We start from the raw sequence: 22,985 nt of genomic DNA on the forward strand, positions 1-22,985 counted from the left end.
TATATTTTTTTTGAGGGGGAGATGATGACCTGATGATATAATCGCTGATTGTTAATCCAGGTACTGCCTTAGGGATCCAGCTCAAATCCCATCATGGCAAATGGTGTGCAAATTGAATCATAAAATCTCTGCAATGTGGAAGGGGCCATTTGGCCCAACGGTGTGCACACCAACTTTGATGAGCATCCTACCCAGACCCAGACCTACCCTATCCCGTAATCATGCATTTCCCATGCCTAACCACCTAGCCTGCATCACGTGGACATTATAGAGGAAATTAGCACGCCAGTCCAACCAAGCTGCATAACTTTGGGACTGTGGGAGGAAACTGGAGCACCTGGAGGAAACCCATACAGACCATGGGGAGAATGTGCAAAATCCACACAGACAGCCACCTGAGGCTGGATTTGAACCCAGGTCGTGGTGCTGTGAGGCAACATTGCTCACCACTGAATCACTGTGCTGCCCCGTTTTATTGAATTCAATAAAAATCTAGAATTAAGAGTCCAATTATGACCTTGAATCAATGTCAATGATTGAAAAACCCCTCTGGTTGCTAATGGCCTTCAGGGAAAGAAACTGCTATCCTTTCCTGGTCTGGACAACATGTGACTCTGGACACATAGCAGTATGTGTTGACTCGTAACTGCTCTCTGGGATGGATGATAAATTCTATGAGCCAGTGGCATCCTCATCCATGGAGGAATAGAAACGTTCCGAATATTCCAGCCATGGTTCACTAGTGCCTTGAACATTTATAAACAAAGCTTACTATTTTTGTATTCTGTTTGCTTTGAAATAAAGGAACTATCCATTTTCCTTCCCTCATACCCATAAAATTTAAAGGCAGGCTTTTCAGATTTATGCACAAGGAACCCCAATCCTTCTGTGCTGCAGCTTTCTGCAGTCTTTTCAGTCAAATAATATTCAACTCCTCTATTCTCCCGCCAAAGTGTATTACTCACATTTTTCCACTTTATATTCTACCTGGCTAGTTTTTGTTCTTTCACATAACCTGTTGTATCCTCAATAGAATCTTTGTGTCATCCTCACAAATGCCCTCCCACCTATTTTTGTGATCTGGAAACTTGGGTGATTGTATATTTACTTTCTTCTTCCAGTCATAATCGAGGCCCTAGCTCTAATCTCTGTCATACAGTTACAGGTTGCCATCCTGAAAATATCCCACTTTGGGTGGCACAGTGGCCAGTGGTTTAGCACTGCTACCTCACAATAATTCTGTGGTGTTTGTTTTGTATCTTGAGGACCACAATAGCACAGAATTGCTGAGCTGAAACCAATAGCTGAGTTCTGTAGCCATGAAGATGGCCTCAACCACGATCTTGGTTACAAGTCGTACTATGTGACCCCATTACACTTTCTGTACTGTAAGATCTTCCTTACTGTCCAGTTTTGACACATCACCTTGATAACTTATTATGATCTCTCTACTTATTTAATGTGTACAGTTTTGGATTAGTACTTGTTACTTTGGTTAGACCCTCGGCTTGTGACTCTTATACCTACATGTTATTCCAGTCATTTGGTTTGTCTCCAGAACTACCTTATGAATCAGATTATAGATCATCCCTTCACCTGCTATTCAGCTGTTGACACTTTATTCACACCATCTGACACTCTTGATCACCTGCAGAGACCTATTATTTACAACACTCCACTCACACCACTTGTATGATATTTTGATTTCTCTGATTATAAACTCTGTGTCTGTGTGCTTCTCTTTACTTCACCTGATGAAGGGGCAGTGCTCCGAAAGCATTTGATTTCAATAAACCTTTTTGGACTATAATGTGGTGCCATGTGACTTCTGACCTTGTCCACCCAGGCCAACACTGACAGCTCCATATGTTATGGTTACAACTTCATTAAAAGCCCATTAAGTATCCATACAAACACTGTCAGTCTAGAACAACCTTACAGTGTTACTTATATTGATCCCAGACATAGCAGGCAGGCAGGGGGAGGAGTGTCCTGCCTGATAGGTAGGGATCTAAAGGTCTACTGCATAGTGTGGTGTTGAAGTGGGATTTCTTCTTACCCCTGGATTGGTAAGATCAGGGCATGACATGACAAACTGGTCCGAGGTTGCCACCTGGATCAGTGCAATCTCAGCCATCTGGAGGATTACCCAGCAGTGAAAGAAGGAAGTCAATGATCTTCTCCACTTTGCTAGTAAGTGCTACCATGTTTGTTATCTCACCCTCACCGTAACTCTCTTGCTATACCCACCTTCCACTGAGTCTCATGCCCTACCAATCTCACTACAGCTTGCAATCTGTCCCCCTCCGCTCACTCACACCTACCCCAATCCCAGACACCATTAATCCTGCAGTCCCTCTGCACTGCTTGTTCACTCAGGATACCTCCCAGCTGCACCTACAGTAACAATTGGGACACGTCCTTTCATCTCCATTAATACCTGCCTCTGTCTCATTTCAGGAAGTAAGCAGCCCACAGTAGAGCAGAAAGACTCAAGCCAGGTGGTGGCTGACCTTCATTCAGTTCCTAACCCTTACGTGGAGTAAACACTAATGTTGACCACCCTGAGCAGCTGGTTGCCCATGTCTAAGCACATGGAATTGGTATCAGAGACTGCCCATGACTTACTGTGCCAGCACCCCATTACACCCTCCTTGATTTGACAGAGTCCTGTTGACAACCACAACAAGATTCCTTCCTTTGTGTCTGCACTAAATGGCAAGGAGCGACTGGAATAATATCCCTGGCTGAGGTAGCAAACACACAAAGGCAAAAGGCAAGGCAAGGGAGAGGTGTTGTGAGCATCCAGGCCAGCTCAGAATGAGTGAGAATTGGGACAGCAAGTGACCAGCCTGGAGATGCAGCCTGGGTTCATGCTCTTGGGTGTGCTGGCCGAGGCATTACAATGATAGTCACTGGGGCAGACTGTGGTGCAGTACTGAAGTGTAGAAATTTTCTGAGATGGTCAGCAAGATATCAGAGAATGGCACATATCAGATCCAATACCATGAATGTAAGTGTATGTGGCTGGCATCCTTGGAGTATTCTCTGAGACCTCAGTGCCTAATATTTAGGTCATTTGGAGCATGTAACAAGCTGAATTCACGAGATCCCCACTCTAATCTCCAGGTCAAGTTTTCTCAATGTTGAGCTTGTTAGGTGAGTTTAAGATAGGAAGCTGAATATTAGTTAGGCGTGTTGTACCATTAGCTTGCTGCTTAATAGGGAATAATCCCATTAATTAGGAACTCATCACTGCTGAGTGACAGATTCAGCTCATTGCTTACTGAAAGAATCAAAAAAAATGGTCTTCCCGACATCAGAATTGCTACAGTTCTCATCCAATTCTCGAATAAACCTTGCCAAGCTCACATCATCCAGATCCCGACAAGATACTGCTGTCGATCTTCTATCAGCTCACCAATTCACTATCCATGGTCATACTGTACACCCAGCACAATGGGCTCTCAGGTTATTAAGGAGCCTCATGTGTGGTACTATCTCAAATGTTTGAGCTGATCCAATATAACTGGATTTCTTTAGGAATCCAGCAGCAACCACATGCTACAGCTGCAACATATCACCTAAGTGGTCATCTCTATTGCATTTAACTCAATGGTGTATTTTATAAGTTTTAATTAATTACACTTATACCCCTGTTCTTTACATTGGAAACACCCAACTCTTTACCCTTCATTGGTTTCTATCAGTATTAAGCGTATCCCTAACAAGTGATTTGTAATAAGATTAGAGAAAATTAGCCTATTTTTGCTGTTGTTCACATGTTTCTATATTTAGGGTTTGTTATGAACTCTTCACTTTCATATTTTACAAGTCCTTAGCAGAAATAGACCCATTCAGCCCCTCAAGCCTGCTCCACCATCAATACGGTCATGATTGATCTGTTTGTGTTTCAAATTCTAAGTTACCTTCATCGCCCAAGAAGAACTCATTCCAGGAAAAGCTTATGTTTCCAATTTGTGCTGGGATGGACAGACCCTTGTTACTAAAATGAGAGAGAAAGATCAATCAGTTGGTGACAAGAATCAATTTCCTTATCCTGTTTGAAATCTGGAGCAATCCCTTCTCTGGGTTAACCTGTTCATCAGTGCCACCCTGTACAAGATGTACTTCAACAGTAAACAAGCTGCCCTAAAGACAGGACAGAGTGAGTGATGGTGTCTCTCTTCTTCCTTGTTGTTCACAGGGGACAAACAGATTCATCAAGGACATTGAGATGATGATTGGGGAAAGGACTTGGCTCTTCTGGCTGTGGTGGAGAATGTGTTGGATTCTGATCTCTCCGTGTTTGCTGGTGGTAAGAAGCTGTTACACATTATTTTGATTTAAACTGAAAATACCCAATCTCTCATTCTGTTTCTGATTTAGTTTTGTATCTTATCCACATTCAGGCAGTCTTAATCTGGTCCTTGACAACATTTGCCCCACTAAGATATGGATCTGTTGAATACCCTGTCTGGTCAGGAGCACTGGGCTGGTGTATGACCATCTTCTGTATTATGTGGATCCCCATCATGGCTGTGGTGAGAGTAGTCCAAGCTGAGGGCCCCACCTTGTGGCAGGTGAGGGACGCTTTGAAATCTTTAAAGATTAAGGAACACAGAACATAAAATTAGGTTTTGGATCATGATAGATGCAATGCAAAGCACATTGTTTCAAAAATCAAAATGTCTTTTTGTTGTCCTTTCACTTATGCTCAGTTCAGTCCACCGTGATACCATCTTGGTTCAGGCACTAAAGCTGGAGTGGACTGGAAGTAGTATCTGTGAATGTTTGAATATACAACTAAAAGAAAGTGAATCGGTCAGCTCAGTTGGTTGGATGGGTGAGTTGGTGATGCTGAGTGATGCCAATCCCTGTACCAGCTGAGGTTACTGTGATGAACTCTCCTTCTGGAACTCTCCCCTTGATCCTCAGGTTAAACCACCATCAATCACCTCACTCTCTGTTGAGAGAGCAGCCCTGTGATCTGATAGGACTATGGTTATTTCAATGTTACAAAAAACATAATTTATCACATTTATGCAATTAAAACAAAGATAGGTTTTAAAATAATAAAAGAATTGCACTATTGGAACACATCACAAATATGAACATATCAGGGTGTTGCAGTACCTTGGAAAATGGAGGTCACCTTAATTTAACAAATATAAACAAAAGGTCCACTAAACTCTATATTTTGTATTTCAGTCATGGATCACAGATTGTTAGGTTGATTTCATTAAATTCTCAATCAATTCATACACTATTTATGCACCTTACAAAGTTGGAGTTTGGACTGTTTCAAAACGATCTCTCAGTTTCAGAATGGTGTCTTCTGCGTTGCAGATCTTTACGTTTGTCTGGTTGTAATAACAAGTAGTGGCATTAGGTGGTGGGATTCAGTAGTTTTCGAATAAAGTCCACGTGGAACATTTCCTGGTTTCAGTACAGGTTTGTCAAGATCAATCTCACATTTTGTTTCTTCATGCTTTCAATGAGAGAAAAGGCAGGGAGACAGTGAGTTTTGAGGAAGGAATTCCAAAGTCCCGTAATTCAGCAACTGAGGGGCCATCTACTAATGGTCAAACTATTTAAACAGCAAGGGTTCAAAATGCTTGATTTAGACAACCACACATGTCACAGAGATTTCCAGGAAAGGGTGAGCCAAGACCATGGAAAGATTTGGAAACAAGCAGGAGAATGTTAAACTTGAGTACTTACTGAAGCAGGAGCCAATATGAATTAGTGAGAAAGGAATGATCGATGATCAGGGCTTGATGTAATGAAGAGCACAGATTTGAATTATTAAGTTCACAGAGGGTCGGATTTGGGAGGTCAGCTGAGTTGTTACTTGAATAGGAGAAAGTGAGGACTGCAGATGCTGGAGGTCAGAGTCAAGAGTGTGGTGCTGGAAAAGCATTGCTGGTCAGGCAGCATCCAAGGAACAGAGAATTAATGTTTCAGGCTAAAGCCGTGAGGAAGGGCTTTAGCCAAAAATGTCGATTCTCCTGCTCCTTGGATGCTGCCTGACCTGCTGTGCTTTTCCAACATCAAACTCTTGATTTGCTATTTGAATAGCCAAGTGCCAATGGCATGACTGCATGGGTGTGGATTTTGCAACAGAGGATTTCTGTAAGTACAGAGGAATCGAATCAGATGATGCAGGCAAAAATATATGGTTTTAGTGGTGTTATGAAAATGTTGTCAGAAGCTCATTTCAGCATCAAAAACAGATCAAAACAAATCGTCACAAGTAGGGTGATAAAGAAAGTTTATGGCGTACTTGCCGTTATTGCTCAGGGAACTGAGTACAAGAATCAGGAGGTCATGTTACAGCTTTATAAGACTTTGCTTAGGCTGCATGACGACTATTGCGTTTAATTCTAGTCGCCACATTACAAGAAGGATGTGGAGGCTTTGGAGAGGGTGTAGAAGAGGTTTACCAGGATGAGGCTTGGATTAGAGGGTATGAGCTCTAAGGAGAGGCTAGAAAAACTCAGGTTGTTTTCTCTGGAGCAGCTGATAGAAGCCTACAAAATTATGAGATGGATAGATAGGGTTGACAGTCAAAATCTTTTTCCCCCCCACAGTTCAAAAATACTAAGAGAAGCATTTAAGGTGAGAGGGCAAAAGTTCAAAGGAGATGTGAGGGGCAAGTTTTTTTACACAAAGAGTGGCAGGAGTCTGGAACAGGCTGCCGGGGTGGGGTGGAGGCAGATATGATAAAGGCATTTAGGAACTTTTAATTAAAGACATGAATATGCAAGGAATGAAGGGATGTGAACCAATGGCAGGCAGAAGAAAATAGTTTAATTTTGCATCACGTTCGGTACAATATTGTGGACTGAAGGATTAGTGTCTGTACCGTACTGTTCGATATAAGACCAAAGTTATGGTTTGTCTGTCTCAACTACACAAAGTTCACAGAATCTGAGTTGTTATGGTGCAGAAAGAAGCCATTCAGCCCATCATGCCTGTACCAGCCCTCTGAATGTGCAGAAGGCCTTAGTATTATTCCCCCGGCTTTTTCCCATAACCCTGGACATTATTCCCATTTCAGTGATTATTCAGCGCTGTCTCTAGTACACCGAATGATTCTGCAATAAAAGATCAAAACAATGGCACTTTTAAAAGGAGGATGACAGACAAAGGCAGTGACCACAGGGTCAGAGAAAGACTGACCCTGCTGTCTGACACAGCAGTGAATCTGCACTATCACTGCTTTTGCTGTTTGAGTTCATGTATCTCTGGACATTAGAGTGCATTTAGGAAAATTTAACAAACAGTGAAATTCACAGCTGACCTTAGAGGAACCTGTGTGGGTGAGCTCACAGCACAGGAACAGACATGTGCATAGTTTGTACTTGTAATCTTGCTGTAAATTTACAGTAGTGAATAGATTGGGTTCTTTCTTAATTATATCTTTTATTGAGATCGGTCTCTTGATTAAATTTTAAAAATATAAACCATAGGTACTAAGTTAGCATGGAGCAGTGTTTTTTTTTAAGAGCAAAAAGATGGTGCTATTTTCTGGGTCTGTAGATTGTGAAGGAGCAACGATGACCTTTAGTTGAGTGAGGTGCTCTTCCTATCAGATGTGGGAGTTTAGGGAGCATTTCCATGTTACTGATGGTTACTTCTGCAGGAAGTGTCTTTGATTGTGAATCCTATCAGATCGCATGGTTAGAGGCAATAAGGAATTTACAAGAGCTAGGGAATATGACGGGTGGCAGTTATAGGAAGCGAGAAAAGCCGCAGAAACATTCAGGTAGATGGGTTAACTCCAGGAAAATTAGGATGGGTAGGCAGGTAGTACAGGAGTCTTCTGTGGCTGTCCCCATCTCACACAAGTATGCTGTTTTGGAAAATGTAGGGGGTGATGGACTTTCCGGGGAATGTAGCACGAACAGCCAAATTTCTGGTCCGGAGGCTGGTTCTCAATGTAATGAGGGGTACGTCAGGTTCCAAGAGATCAATTGTGAGAGGGGACTTTCTAGTCAGAGGCATAGACAGACACTTCTGGGGCCAACAGTGAAAAATCAGAATGGTGTGTTGCCAGGATCAAGGATATGTTGGAGAGAGTGCCGAATGTTCTCAAGGGGGAGAGGGACCAGCAGGAGGTCATTGTACACTTTGGAACTAATGATATAGGAAGGGAAAAGGATGAGATTCTAAAGGGACAATATAGACGCTTAGGCAGGAATTCAAGAGGAGGTTCTCTAGGGTAGCAATATGTGGAATAACCCTGGTACTACAAGCTAATGAGGGTATGAATAGAAGGAAAGAGCAGATGAATGTGTGGCTGAGGAGATAGTGCAGGGGAGAAGGGTTTACATTAATGGATCAATGAAATCTCTTCTGGGGTAGAAGTGACCTCCACAAGAAGGATGGATTGCACCTGAATTGGAAGGGGATGAATATACTGGCAGGGAAAATTGCTTGAGCTGCTCAGGAGGATTTAAACTAGTAAGGTGGGGGGGGGGGGGAATAGTGGGACCCAGGGAAATAGTGAAGAAAAAGATCAATTTGAGATTGGTTGGGAAAGGTAACTAGTTAAAGCAGGCAAGAACAAAGCAGAAACCAACTACAGGTTGGACTGATAAATTAAACTGTAATTATTTCAATTCAAGAGAGCTAACAGGTGTTAGGCCGGAACCTCGGGGTTCCAGTCTTTGCGAGTTCTTTGGAAGGAGAGACCGCACCAGCTTCTTTAGTTTGGAGCAGAGCACCGTTTATTTTACAGAATCAAAACTGGCAAACTGTACAATGAATTCTACAGCATGCAATTCATTGGAGAAGGCGTTCTAACCCTTCTGCTCAAATTCGCCCCAGTTATACCCCTCGCTGGCCAGTGTTCCCGGTCAGATGTCCACGTCTGGCCTTCCTGTTGGCTACTCGTTCCCGGGCAAAGCGTTCCGCTCTCTGGTTGGATGGTTTGAGCTGTCTGTCTGTTTGCCTCGGAGCGGGCAGTCCCGTAGACATTGTGGGGCCACTGGTCCCGCTTATTTAATTAGTGGTTTACCAGAAACAATAGTTCATTACGATTTAAGTGAGTAGTTTCGATGGTTCAATTGACACCTCAAATAATCCAATTAACAATGTCTACCAGTTACAAATTCCAGAGGTGCAATTAACAGGCTGTCTATCAGCTAGCCTCTGATCAGATTAGGAGGCCAGCAGTTTCCAGTTCAGTGATCATGATAGTTTAACCATTTCAGGCCCGGTATTAGAAGCACTTGTTACAGTTATAGTTTTTACCCTCCCTAGATCTAGTGTGCCCACCCCACTTGTACAACTACCCCAACACTCCCTCCCTTGGCCTCTATTGAGGCCACACCACCCCATGCCGTAAGAAACGCAACACCACGAGGCGACCGGGGTCTGGTGTGCCGGCAGACGCCCCCACAGACGTCCCTTTGTTGTATCCGAGCACGTTGTCTTTACCAGAATCACCGGTTCTAGGGAGACAGTCATGTTGGGATGAAGGGTGCCCTACGCAACACGCCGCAACACAATTTACAAATAGATAATTAAAACTACATGCAAATCTAAGTTAATAGATAAAACAACTCCGGCAGGCTTCTGCGGAAATGACAAAAGCACAGAATTAATCAAGCATGGCAAAAAACATGGCAAAAAGACAAACAGAGCACTGTACGCGAGTACATAACAGTCGCAAAAGATTTGGAGTGGAGGAATTAAAATAAGTAAGGTGTCCGCAGAACGCAAGTCTGTAGTCCAAAGAACACCCAAGTGTAAACATGTTCTGTAAATTGTGAAACGGAATAGGATTAGCACACTACCAGCAGCTAGGTACCTGCTAGCGAGCGGAAACCCAGTGAGAAACTGTACTGTGCCCCGGTGTTCCCGCAGATCAGAATGCTCCACAGGCCAGCAGCTCAGTCCAGACGTCCGACACGGAAGACAGAGGCCAGAGATCTTATTAAATCATGACGAACGTGGGCCACCAGTTCCGATGTCAATGCGCGACTGTGCCTGTCTTAGGTTGTCCCTCGCCCGAGGGATCGTACCCGTCATTGGCTAACCAGTCGTACTGCATTGAATTGTAGATACCGACATCCGTTTCACCGCCGTCAAGAACGGACACAGGCAGTGGCAACCGGCTCAATAGTGTGTTCTGTGGCCCTCGAGACCAGCTGAAGCCAACCGGGAGTACTGGAGATTATGTAAAAATCGCTTGTGTGAACAGCAGTGTTTCGAGTCCCGGGCCCACAGTACATCTCAACCTCCCACTGTATGAAAGGATCAATTCACATATCCCCAGGTCAATGGGCAAAATAAGTAGGGACTCCTTGGACAACCAGACCACATTCATTGTTTATAAAGGAGAAAAGTTAGTACTGAGTAGCATCAAGAGCAGAACCGTAGCGCACCACCGTGGGCAACGCGATCGGATGAACTCGAAAGAAAGCCATTGAGACCGCTGGCATGCACCGGAGAGATAGTATTTAGTACGCCTGCACCCGTAGCCCATTCAGAGGTGGTAGTGCATCACTGGAGAGAATAACCGCCAGATCCCCACTCGCCTGGCTTCCCATCGGGAGGCGTGAGTCACTTAATGCAACCGGCCGCACGGAAAACCGGCTCCACGGTTCATGAATGGAAGTCACCTTACAGCATGTACTCCATATGTCCCTCCCCGTTTGTAGGAGATCACACGCAGGCTGTCGTGTACTCAGAGTTGGTGGCGGCGCAGGCATCTATTGAGGAGTGCAGAGCCCAGCGTATGGGGGGTTCGGTTGAAAAGTAATGATACCACATTACATTTAAACCAGGGAGATGGGGCTGCAGAAATGTGGTGAAAAGAGTCCTGCCATCCCCAGGGTGGCATTTGGTGAAATCAGCCAGAAAACATCCTACTAGTATGGGAAAGAAAAGCATTGTATTTAACAACCGCCATTAGCACATTCCTGTGAAGGCGGAGCCATTGGGTGAGCTGATCTCGAAAAGCTCCTTGCTATTAGACTCAACGGACATCACCATGCCAGTACTCCTGGATGTGAAGTCTTTAGTCATCTAGTAAAAGAAAGAGGGGGCCAGTGCGAAATGTCCAATGCATTCACTAAGACTGCCCCCCACCCAGTTGTGCAACAGAACTGGAGAAACCAGACATCAATCAGGGCAATGGTAAAAAAGTGAAGGTAGGCTTAACCCCTAACCTTTCTCATAGCTCATGGACCTGTACGAAGCCGTCACCTAAAAACAGAGTGACCCCAGTGTGAGGTAAAAGGAATGGTCCCGTCTAAAAGGAAGAAATAGTACCTTGTACAAAGGAGGCCAGAGCAGTTTGTGAACTCCAATCAGAGAGAAAAAAGGTCCCTGACCACGGGCTGCCACAAAAGGCAATTGAAACAGGGGGAAATAGACCATCCTGTAGGGGAATTGTTCCTCTTATTTTAAAGAGTCAGAAAAAGTCGAAAAAATGCAAGTACCCCACTGATTCAGTGTTGGGAGAGGTAACTGCGGAAAAGCAGTCACGCAAAAGATACCAAGTAGCAGCATTTCTTAATCAGGAAAAGTTAAAAAGCAAACGTGCGCAGGCTGTGGAAGACATTCAGTAGGATAGGCTGCTGTCAAGTGGGAAATAGCACTATACAGGGCAGATAAATTTCGGGACAATGATGAAAATGCAAGATAGTACGAGTCTCGGTTATAACTTGCTGTGCATCTGCACTAGCAGCTGCAGGCGCAAAAACGTCGTCATGCACATTAAATAACCAATGTTGAAGAGTAAAAATATCCGGCCTAGAGCTCTATCGAAAAAATAGGGTGACCCCCTAGAGGGGTAAAAGGATTGACAACAGTTAAAAGGGGAGAAATAGTACACCGTATAGGGGAAGGCAAACTATGTCTACTGTCACCACAGGTGATTAAAACAGATTGTCGTATGCGCAGGTTACTTCCTTAGGAGGCAAACCGAAAAACAGGAGGAATATAAAGTAGGTAATCACTTCAGATGAGCTGGACATGGGTGAATGCACCACGCATCGCGCAGGAACTGTAACAACTGCAGCGTGTACACTATGTAAATGACAAACCAGAAAGTTGTCGGGTGTGAGATCACGAACATACAGGGTCGGCTCTGCTGCAGTATGGGTGACCCGTGGCAACAGGACAATAGAGCAGCTAAATTTCCACTGTGTGGTTACGAAAAACATGGCGCAGGGGGCCCCCTAATTTCCCAGGGTGCGCAGCATAACTCGCACGTAGGGGAGAACCCCGAGCTGTTCGTTAATATTGTTGAGAGGTAATTTAAAAACACAAAGGCAACTCAGAAAGCATGGGTAACATCAGCAAAAAAGGCACCTGCGTATCGCTGAAGCTCCTCTTCAGGCGAATTGTTCCCTGCTCTTCCCAGATATTCATGTACGTCCTGCCCATGTTTTAGCCTGAGGGTCCCCCATGCATCCAGGGAGAGGGTGGTGGGGAAGCTATCTGGTGGGGACCGCCGTATAAGATTTCAGAAAAGGTCAAACGAGGCCGTCTCATCTGTCCGTGGTCCTAAATTATCTCATGGCAGGTTTCTCTCTCAAAAGTTGCTATGTGACCAGGGGACCTAATTCTCCTCCCCCACACTAGTGGCGAGGAGAGGCGCTTGGACGGTTAGCCTAGTAGCAACGGCCCCCTTTAGCGGGCTACACCCTCCCTCACGACCCGCAATAATCTCCCCCTCGTCCAGCTGGGAGGTGATGTCAAGAGGGGATTCGAACTCATTACCCTAGGTGGGTTCCCCAGGGCAAAGGTTGAAGACAAATTTAGACAAAATGCACGTAAAACATCAACCACGAGCACAATCTTACTTTTACGACTACCCGCCTGCTCGCAGCGGAATCCATGGTGAACAAGGTGGATCACTCAGGACAAGGGTCAGTGAAGAAGTTAGAGAGCCAAAAGCATTCCCAAAATACCAGCAAAGATATCACAGAACAGACCCCGTTCGGTGTTGACGGACAACGACCCTATCACTACGCAGAGACGTGGGGCAAAGCAGGGCTCTGTTACGCCCCCTCATTTCCCACGTCCTTGTCGGGCTCAGTCTCCTGAATTGAATTCAGGGCAACGTTTGGCCTCCCTGACCTGGGGCAATGGGGGAAATGGTGCCAGTTATTGTCATCCTCCCTTCAGACCCTGCACCCAAGTTTTCCATATGTTACCGCAGTCAGGGGCCCACCAGCGGTTGTGAACGGACTTACTGCCTTGGGCAACTCTCACATGCGTTGCCCCATGTGTTTTCAGCCCGTTCAGTATAAGGGATGATGATGATTATGGAGAGGGGGCCTTTGTCACGGGGACCCTGGTGAGTAATGTAAAACTCTGGGCAATTAGGAGATTTGCGGTGGGACGAAATTGGACTGTTTGCCTGAGGGGACTTGTCCCCCTGAACGAGATACAGAACAAGAGGTGCAAGTATAATCCTTGTGTATGCAAGAATCTGTGTGTGTGAAGGGCCGTGTGGCATAGCCAAAAGAGAGTGCGCAGGTGCTGCGGGCATATCGGACGTCGTATCTGTGTGAAACAGAGAGTGAGAGCCACAAGGGGCTGCTCAGCTAGCAGAGAGGTTAACACTGTTCAAGCTCGAAATCATCTGATTGTTAGTGAGTGGATGTGTGAGTGTTGTCAGCTAGAGCTTGCACCCCTCCTTTTTGACTGTGATATTTATGGATGTGTAACATGATCTTCTCAGGGAAGCTTCTGGTGTCCTTGTAGCTTATTTAACATGATAAAAGCCAGAGAATGAAGGGTAATTCAGATGAGTAAGAGTAAAAAATACGTAAGTTGAGATGCATGGAACATCCCATTGAATACTCCCGTAAGAAGGGTATGAATAGAGTGTCCTCATCCGCAGAGGATGTCAGCTCCTATGTGCAGAGACGAAGATTGGAATACTGAGGGCGCGCAGAACACAAGTCCCTTCCCAGTTCAGGGGTAACCAATTGTACCGAATCTGCCCCCCACAATTTCACCACAAATCTGCGCGACTCACCATTAATGCTGCCGCTTGGCTGCCCGTGAGTATCCCCGGGTAAGCCGTCCGGGCTGGGTGAAACAAGTGAAGTTTACTAGCGGGTGAAAAGCAGTGTTTCCCCGACCTGCACTCCGATGTGGGGGTAGGTCGCCGGAAAAACACATGTTTTTTGTTTAAATCGTGACGAGGAGTATAGAGAATGATAGAATTTCACAAGAGAGTTTGCTGCATCAACATCCAGCAATCACATGCGGATTACCAATGCAGCGACTGAGTTCCAGAAGGTGGAATATTTCAGGTGAAGTGCAGCTGAAATGGAAAAAGGGAAGTTTGAGGTCATGCTCTGCAGGAAATAGGAAGTATTACCTGGTAGAGGAATACAGTCCGTTGCCTACCGGCCAGAAAAAGAGGAGTAATCATTTAGTTCGGGCACATGGTGAATGACACGGGTAATGAGTTGTGAGTACAATCTATACAGGTCAGGACAGAAATCCTTTGTGTAGCACTGTCCTCTGTGTAAGGCAAAGTTTGTAGGTAGTAGGAGGCCTTAAGAGTTACCCAGGGAAAAGAATCATAAAAGAACCTGGTGACCCTGCCGTTTTCAGCGCGAATCTGCGCCTTGCAGAAGGTATGAACAGGTGAATTGGAAACAACTACTCGCAGTTGAAGAGACTGAAGGATATGGGCAAGAGCTGAGCTTCGATCCCTATGCTGCAGACAAAAGTTGTTGCAACGTGTACATTGCTAGGCTATTCACACTTGGCAGTCAGTCAGGGACAAATGGGTGAGAACAGAGCATGGCCACCGTGACCGCCTAAGATACAGACAAGTAGGTATAAAATCAAATCTAGCGGTCAGAATCTGGTAGCAGGAAAGCGTAGCGACCCAGACGTCCCAAGCCCGGTAAAAGGGTCTATTGTAGGAACATGAAAGAAAATGTAAAGATAAGCATAACGTATTGACAAGAAGAATAACTGCACAAACCCCCCAGGATCTCACCCTCGTCCTCTGAGGAGGTAGTGTCAGGCGGGGAGGTGAGCTCACACCCCCCTGCACAAGTTCGCCCTGGAGGTGGGCTCCCATGACTATTAGAGTGTCGTTTTATGCTGCAAGGGGGTGTACCCCCATCGGGGCTTGTGAACTCTGCGGGGCAGCAACAGGGGCGGCGGACAGTAGGGGAATGGTAAGGACGAGGCCAAAGCTCTCTACCCCTGTGGGAGGCGATTGTATGTATGGCGCTTTCAAGCACAGGTGAAGGCAAAAACGCTCCGGACACTGTAGGTGCAGCGGAAAGGCAAAAGAAAACGCGGCCAGGTCTGTGACAGAGAAAAAATGACAGGCAGGCATGAGCACCTGCAGTGCAACAGCAGGGTCCGGAACCTTCAGATTTAAAGTGACTGTGGCCCCGTTTATTCTTCGGAGGTCATGTAACGAATCCTGGTAGCAAACCTCAGGGAGCGTAATACTGGGAAAAGGGGATGAGACGCAGAGTACAGCAGCAGAAGCACAGTGAGTGAAAAGCTTTTGATGGAGAGATGAGGCCAGAAGATGAGTTACTGTGACCTGGTAGAAAACCTCAGGGAGTATAAGACCTCAAAAAGGGAATGAGACTCGGAGACCAGCGGAATCTCAGGCCTGCGGACACCAGTTGAATTCAATGCTTCAAGAAGATGAGTGAAAGATAGAAAATGACGATAGAAACGACCTCAGATCCGACAGAGAACATCGAGTGGAAATAAAGGGTGAGCGGGGGTGTAGGATGGGGCACTACATACGGCAATAGAAGTCGGAATGAGATTTCAATGGGACAATTTGATACTGGCTGGCAGTTACAGGCTCCATGATCTAATTATCAAAGAATGTAGCTTCAGACAGGCAGCCCTGCTGTTGCTAGCTGCACCCCGCATGGCTGTGAATAACCGTTTGGGGACTGGAACTGGCAGTGTCTGTTGCAGCAATGGCACTACCCTCCCTAGCCCCAGCCTTTAGGAGGAGGACGAATAATAGTACGAAATAAGTGCGCATATACTCGTAAAAAGACGAAAAGAGCGCGCATGTGATTGTAATGAAAAGATGAATGAGCGCGCATAACTCTTTAGCGTAAGGGAAAATCTGTGGATCTGAGAGAAAGGATAAAATGGGTGTGTAAGATAGGTCAGTAAAAATTGGAGGACATAGGCGGAAAGATGAATGAGTGCCCCCATCTCGTCATTAAAGAATCTGTGAGCATGAGAGTGGAAAAAATGGCTTAAGCACCCATGTCGGCGGACAAAAATGAGTGACTGGTCGCGAGAAAAAAGAGATGAATGAGCTAGGCCAAACGCTTTACTGTCTGCTGAGTCGCAGGTCCCGGTTGGAGACCTGAGATCTGCGGCCTCCGGGAAAAAAGGAGGAATAGGCAAAAACAAGTGGGCTGGGGGATGTCAGAGCCTAATGCCGGCTTCGATAATGCCAGGCAAACAGCGGTCGCATGAAAACCACTTTAAAAGGGGGGAGTAGTAGTGGCCACTGTGCCACCGTATGGTAATGCTGCACTGCGCATGTTGTTGGTCGGTATTTTCTATTTAAAAGTAAAAAGGGTACAACCTGTCGAATAAGATGTAGTTAGAAACATGATTCATGTCATCATCATGATAATTTAAGAAGATCTTCCTATCGGATTATCCCATGGACCAGGACAATCGCGCCTGAGTGTCCCTCCGATGTAGTGGTGGCTTAGTAGTCGACCTGTTAGGGTCGCAGACCCCTGAAAACGGGTAGCACCTCCCAGAGCGAGCAATCCCGCCAAGAGTGAGCATTCGCGCCAAAACTAAACGGACCCCGCCCAACCTGAGCATTCGCGCCAAAACTGAGCAAACCCGCCAAAAGTAAGTTGACCCGCCGAACCAAGCACACCCGCCAGAACTAAGCTGAACCCGGGACACCCCGGGATTTACCGTCTTAGGACGGCACAACCGTAGTGGTCCGACAATGAAATGCTCCACCATCCCTTACTCTGTCACCTCTCTGTACCCGTCTCTACCTTTCCAAGTAAAAAAGAAATTAAAAAATGATTGTGGGGCAGTACACAATGTTGGGAGGACAGAAGTCATCAATCCTAAAAATCAATGTGAGCGTACAGAAAAAAAAAATCCCAGCCCGTTAAATCCAGGGAACGAAACTCACATACTCACAGAGCTGCAGATCTGCTCTTGTTTGCTGGACAGCTTTCCACGCTCTCTCTGTCTCAGAGGCTGCCGGTGCAGGTCCGCTGCACCCCGAGGCCTCGCTGCAGACGCGGTCTAGCAGGTCCAGACGTGGGAGTAAGTGTTCCTGCAACACTCCCGTTCGCCACGTCCGTCAAAATCACAGCACTCACTCTTTCTCTCTCACTGGGCCGGCCCCACACTGGTTGTCACCCGCATACATGCCAAGCCACGCATACTGTCGGTGTCTCTGTATCCCCGTCTCAGCCTGTCGCAGTCCCCTGCCCTCTGTCTTAGTAACATGCTCCGAGGCGTTACAGCCTCGGCGGTCCGAGATCAGGTCCCCCATGTCGGATCTCCCCTGATGGGAACCGTGGTAAAAAACAGAGCATCTTTCAAAGCCTGACCTTCGCGTGGCAGATCTCTGCTCTTAACAACCGGTCTAAGGCAGACGTCTGTGCGGATAACCCTGTTCAGAAGATGAGATCCAACCTCTGTCCCCCTGGGGTTCGTCTGGTGTTCACAGCAAGTGTGTGCGGCAATATTTGTCAGTCGCAAGTGCTTACTAACGTGGATCCAGGTAGTCAAGTACGGTCAGCGCTGCAATAGCTAATCTCAGGGATGCGCTCGGCTCCGCAAGCCACGCGAATTAATTAGACAACAGGGCGCGCTCAGCTCCGAAAGCCACGCGAAATAATCAAACAACAGGGGCGCGCTCAGCTCCGAAAGCCACGCGAAATCAAACAACAGGGGCGCGCTCAGCTCCGAAAGCCACGCAAAAGTCAAACCAGTACTAGTTAAAAGGTTAGTGGTAGCTTACCAGTCAGGATTCTGCGATGCTGCTGCCAAACTGATCAGTTTTTTGGGTTGGTGAGGGTCAGAGAGCAGACAAGAAACTAACTAAAGAAATTTAACTACTGGAAGCCTTAGGTTTAACAGGCGCTTCCTCACCTTAGAAGGTTTCGACCGAAGGTTGTCTGCCCCCTGATCCGCCAACGTGGCCAACTTGCCGTGGTCTCTTTCCCTTCCCGCGTCAGGCTCACCAGATGTTAGGCCGGAACCTCGGGGTTCCAATCTTTGCGAGTTCTTTGGAAGGAGAGACCGCACCAGCTTCTTTAGTTTGGAGCAGAGCACCGTTTATTTTACAGAATCAAAACTGGCAAACTGTACAACGAATTCTATAGCATGCAATTCGTTGGAGAAGGCGTTCTAACCCTTCTGCTCAAATTCGCCCCAGTTATACACCTCGCTGGCCAGTGTTCCCGGTCAGGTGTCCACGTCTGGCCTTCCTGTTGGCTACTCGTTCCCGGGCAAAGCGTTCCGCTCTCTGGTTGGATGGTTTGAGCTGTCTGTCCGTTTGCCTCGGAGCGGGCAGTCCCGTAGACATTGTGGGGCCACTGGTCCCGCTTATTTAATTAATGGTTTACCAGAAACAATAGTTCATTACCATTTAAGTGAGTAGTTTCAATGGTTCAATTGACACCTCAAATAATCCAATTAACAATGTCTACCAGTTACAAATTCCAGAGGTACAATTAACAGGCTGTCTATCAGCTAGCCTCTGATCAGATTAGGAGGCCAGCAGTTTCCAGTTCAGTGATCATGATAGTTTAACCATTTCAGGCCCGGTATTAGAAGCACTTGTTACAGTTATAGTTTTTACCCTCCCTAGATCTAGTGTGCCCACCCCACTAGTACAACTACCCCAACACTGGGAAGGCATGGTTAGGAATATCGGACTGGGATGTCATTGCAATTACAGAGATGTGGCTCAGAGATGGACAGGATTGGCAGCTTAATATTCCAGGATACAAATCCTATAGGAAGGATAGAAAGGGGGGCAAGAGAGGAGGGGGAGTGGCATTTTTGATAAAGGATAGCATAACTGCTCTACTGAGGCAGGATATTCCTGGGAGTACATCCAGGGACGTTATTTGGGAGGAATTGAGAAATAAGAAACGGATGATCACCTTATTGGGATTGTATTATAAACCCCACCAATAGTCAGTGGGAAATTAAGAAACAAATTTGTAAGGAGATCTCAGCTATCTGTAAGAATAATAGAGTTGGTATGGTAGGGGATTTTAACTTAGACTGGGACTGCCATCGTATCAAGGGTTTTGATGGAGAGGAATTTGTTAAGTGTGCTGAAAAAAATCTTCTGATTCAGTATGTGGATGTACTGACTAGAGAGGTGCAAAACTTGACTTACTCTTGGGAAATAAGGCAGGGCAGGTGACTGAGGTGTCAGTGGGGGAGCACTTTGGGGCCAGCGACCATAATTCTATTCGTTTTAAAATAGTGATAGAAAAGAATAGACTGAATCTAAAAGTTGAAGTTCAAAATTGGAGAAAGGCCAATTTTGATGGTATTAGGCAAGAACTTTCAAAAGCTGATCGCGGGCAGATGTTTGCAGGTAAAGGTACAGCTGGAAAATGGGAAGTCTTCAGAAACGAGATAATGAGAATCCAGAAATAGTATATTCCCGTTAGGGTGAAAAGAAAGGTTGGTAGGTATAGGGAATGTTGATGACTACAGATGTTAAGGTTTTGGTTATGAAGAAGAAGAAAGCATATGTCAGGTATTGACAGCAGAGTTCGAAGGAATCCTTAGAGTATAGAGGCAGTAGGAGTATACTTAAGATGGAAATCAGAAGGGCAAAAAGGGACATGAGATAGCAATGGCAAATAGGTTTAAGAAAAATCCAAAGGGATTTTATAAATACATTGAGGACAAAAGTGTAACTAGGGAGAGAATAGAGCCCCTCAATGATCAGCAAGGAGGCCTGTGTATGGAGCTGCAGGAGATGGGGAAGATACTAAACAAGTATTTTACATCAGTGTTTACTGTGAAGAAGGACATGGAAGATATAGAATGTAGGGAAATAGATGGTGACACCTTGAAAAATGTCCATATTGAAGAACAGGTGGTACTGGATGTCTTGAAATGCATAAAAGTGGATAAATTCCCAGGATCTAATCAAGTCTACCTAAGAACTCTGTGGGAAGCTAGAGAAATGATTGCTGAGATATTTGTATCATCGATAGTCACAGGTGAGGTGCTGGAAGACTGGAGGTTGGCTAACGTGGTGCCACTATTTAAGAAAGGTGGTAAGGACAAGCCACGGAGCTATATTTCAGAGAGCCTGACATCGGTGGTGGGCAAGTTGTTGGAGGGAATCCTGAGGGACAGGATTTATATGTATTTGGAAAGGCAAGTACTGATTAGGGATAATTATAATGGCTTTGTGTGTGGGAAATCATGTCTCACAAACTTGATAGAGTTTTTTTGAAGAAGCAACAAAGCAGATTGATGAGGGCAGAGCGGTGGACGTGATCTATATGGACTTCAATAATGTGTTCAACAAGGTTCCTCATGGAATACTAATTAGCAAGGTTAGATCTCGTGGAATACAGGGAGAAATAGCTATTTGGATATGGAACTGGCTCAAAGGTAGAAGACAGAGGGTGGTGATGGAGAGTTGCTTTTCAGACTGGAGGCCTGTGACCAATGGTGTGCCACAAGGATCGGTGCATTTTGTCATTTATGTTTTGGTAAGGCAAATCAGAGCAGGACTTGTACACTTGTTGGGAAGGTCGTGGGGGTAGTGGGGGTGGGGGGGGGGTTGTGGTTTGCTGAACAAAGAGACCTTGAGGTACAGGTTCATAGTTCCTTGGACGTGGAGTCACAATTAGATAGGATAGTGAAGATGGTGTCTTGAATGCTTTCCTTTATTGGTCACAGCATTGAAATAGGAGTTGGGAGGCCATGTTGTGGCTGCCCAGGACATTAGTTAGGCCACTTTTGGAATATCATATGCAATTCTGGTTTCCCTCCTTATGGAAGGATGTTGTGAAACTTGAAAGGGTTCAGAAAAAAATTACTATGATGTTGCCAGGGTTGGAGGATTGAGTTTCAGGGAGAGGCTGAATAGGCTGGGGCTGTTTTCCCTGGAGCGTTGGAGGCTGAAGGGTGACCTTCTCGAGATTTATAAAATCATGAGGGGCTTGGATAGGGTAAATAGACAAGGTCTTTTCCCTGGAGTGGGAGAGTCCAGAACTAGACAGCACAGGTTTAGGGTGAGAGGGGAAAAATTTAAAAGGGATGTAAGGGGTAACTTTTTCATGCAGAGGGTAATCCGTATTTTGAATGAGCTGCCAGAGGAAGTGGCAGAGGCTGGTACAATTGCAACATTTAAAAGGCATCTGGATGTGTCTATGATGAGGAAGGGTTTTGAGGGAAATGGGCCAAATGCCGGCAAATGGGACTAGATTAGGTTGGGATATCTGACCAGCATGGACGATTGGACTGAAGGGTCTGTTTCTGTGCTGTACATCTCTATGACTCTATTTGCTACTTTTGCAAATCAATCAAAACATCAAGGTCTAAACAGCACAGATTTAATGAGATTGAGCTAATTGTTCCTGTTTGCTCTGCCCAGACCTCTCATTATTTTGTGAACTTTAGTGAAATCCCCCTCAGCCTCTTCCTCTCCATGGTGTGAAATTCCACATTCTCTAATCAAAACCTGGCAGTTAATTGTCAATCAGCATTAGTGGGTGCATTCTCCACGGCAACATCTCTGCCAATCAGAATTCATTTAGCAACTAATCAATAGTCTCCTTTCAGATGGCAGAATTTACTTTTCACCTTGAATTGGTTGGGATTCTTGCAAAATGTCCCAATAAATGCAGGACAAAAGGATTTGAAAAATGTGTCTTTTCTCAACAATACATCTAAAGGATTATTTGATAAACTATTCTGTAATCCTTATCATTAATGCTAGTCAGTCTACATCATTTGCTTCTCTGCAAGTATTTCTAATGTAAACAGTGTTCGGTTTTCGGGTTTTGCCCAATTCACCAAGAATTTCTGTTTTTCTTAATTCAGCTTACACTGTGGTATCTCTTCCCAATGAAAAGCTGCTGTGTGACATCTTTACAGGATACTAAACCCCTAATGCAATGGTTAGGAGGTTGGTCTTTGAGGTTGTTGTAAACAGCAAGTTCTTACAGTCCTGCGCTAGTAGGCAGGAGGGCCCATACAGTCTCCTCGTTTGCCATCCCATGCTTGTGTCTGGCCTACAACATTATAAGGTGTACGCAAAGCCTAGAGCATCAGTTAATATTCCCCTGCAATTGTGGGTTTGCGTGGTAAGGGGAGAACAGGAAGGCTCAGAAAAGGAGATGGCTGACTCTCTCAATGAGACCAGCTCAACGTCCCAGCCTATCCAGATATTCATTGCATTCCTGACCTTGCTGTCGAGTCTCCCTACTCTCCCTGGACCTTCGCTCCCATTTCCTGTCATGTGACCTCACTACTGGCTCCCCCTGTGGAACTCCAGCACTTTGATTCTGGAGGTTGCTTCTGGTGCCAGCAGTGACCATTACTCCCTGTGGCACTGCTGGTCAGTCAGATTGGCAGGCAGTTTTGTTCAAGGAAAATGCACAAAATGGAGGATAAAAATCCCATATCCAACCATTTGATGCTCTGAGCAGCTTGAAGTGACTCTGGCACAGCCATAACCTGTACGGATATATTCCCCACCAAGTCTTCGGGTTGTCGGACAGAAAACCTTGCTATCCGAAAAATCCTGGTCATTGTCTTTATAATTTGTAGGTTAATTGACTGGCTACTGGTGCTCATGTTTCCCGTCTTCCACCTTAAGTGAATCCATGCTTCTCCATAGCACTGTGGCTTAAACCACACCAGGCCTTGTTCATCTGCCAGCCCTGTCCTTGTTGATCACTATGAGACGCTAATCCAACATCACACTTTTAAAATTTTCACCCCTGTATCATTGAGCAAAT

The 22,985-nt window shown here is 45.6% G+C and overlaps 1 protein-coding gene across 1 annotated transcript in view; it reads left to right on the plus strand.

Annotated features, from left to right (window-relative positions):
- Positions 1-10,582: 10,582 nt before the first annotated feature.
- Positions 10,583-22,985, plus strand: part of LOC132820019 (FERM and PDZ domain-containing protein 1-like) — a 146,712-nt gene continuing 134,309 nt past the window's right edge. Inside the window, exons 1-3 of the mRNA XM_060831945.1 lie at positions 10,583-10,770; positions 13,261-13,321; positions 16,751-16,857. Coding sequence (XP_060687928.1) covers positions 10,583-10,770; positions 13,261-13,321; positions 16,751-16,857 — 356 coding nt within the window. The remainder of the gene's footprint in view (positions 10,771-13,260; positions 13,322-16,750; positions 16,858-22,985) is intronic.

This window comes from Hemiscyllium ocellatum, chromosome 11 (assembly GCF_020745735.1).
Source record: "Hemiscyllium ocellatum isolate sHemOce1 chromosome 11, sHemOce1.pat.X.cur, whole genome shotgun sequence".
Taxonomy (NCBI): domain Eukaryota; kingdom Metazoa; phylum Chordata; class Chondrichthyes; order Orectolobiformes; family Hemiscylliidae; genus Hemiscyllium; species Hemiscyllium ocellatum.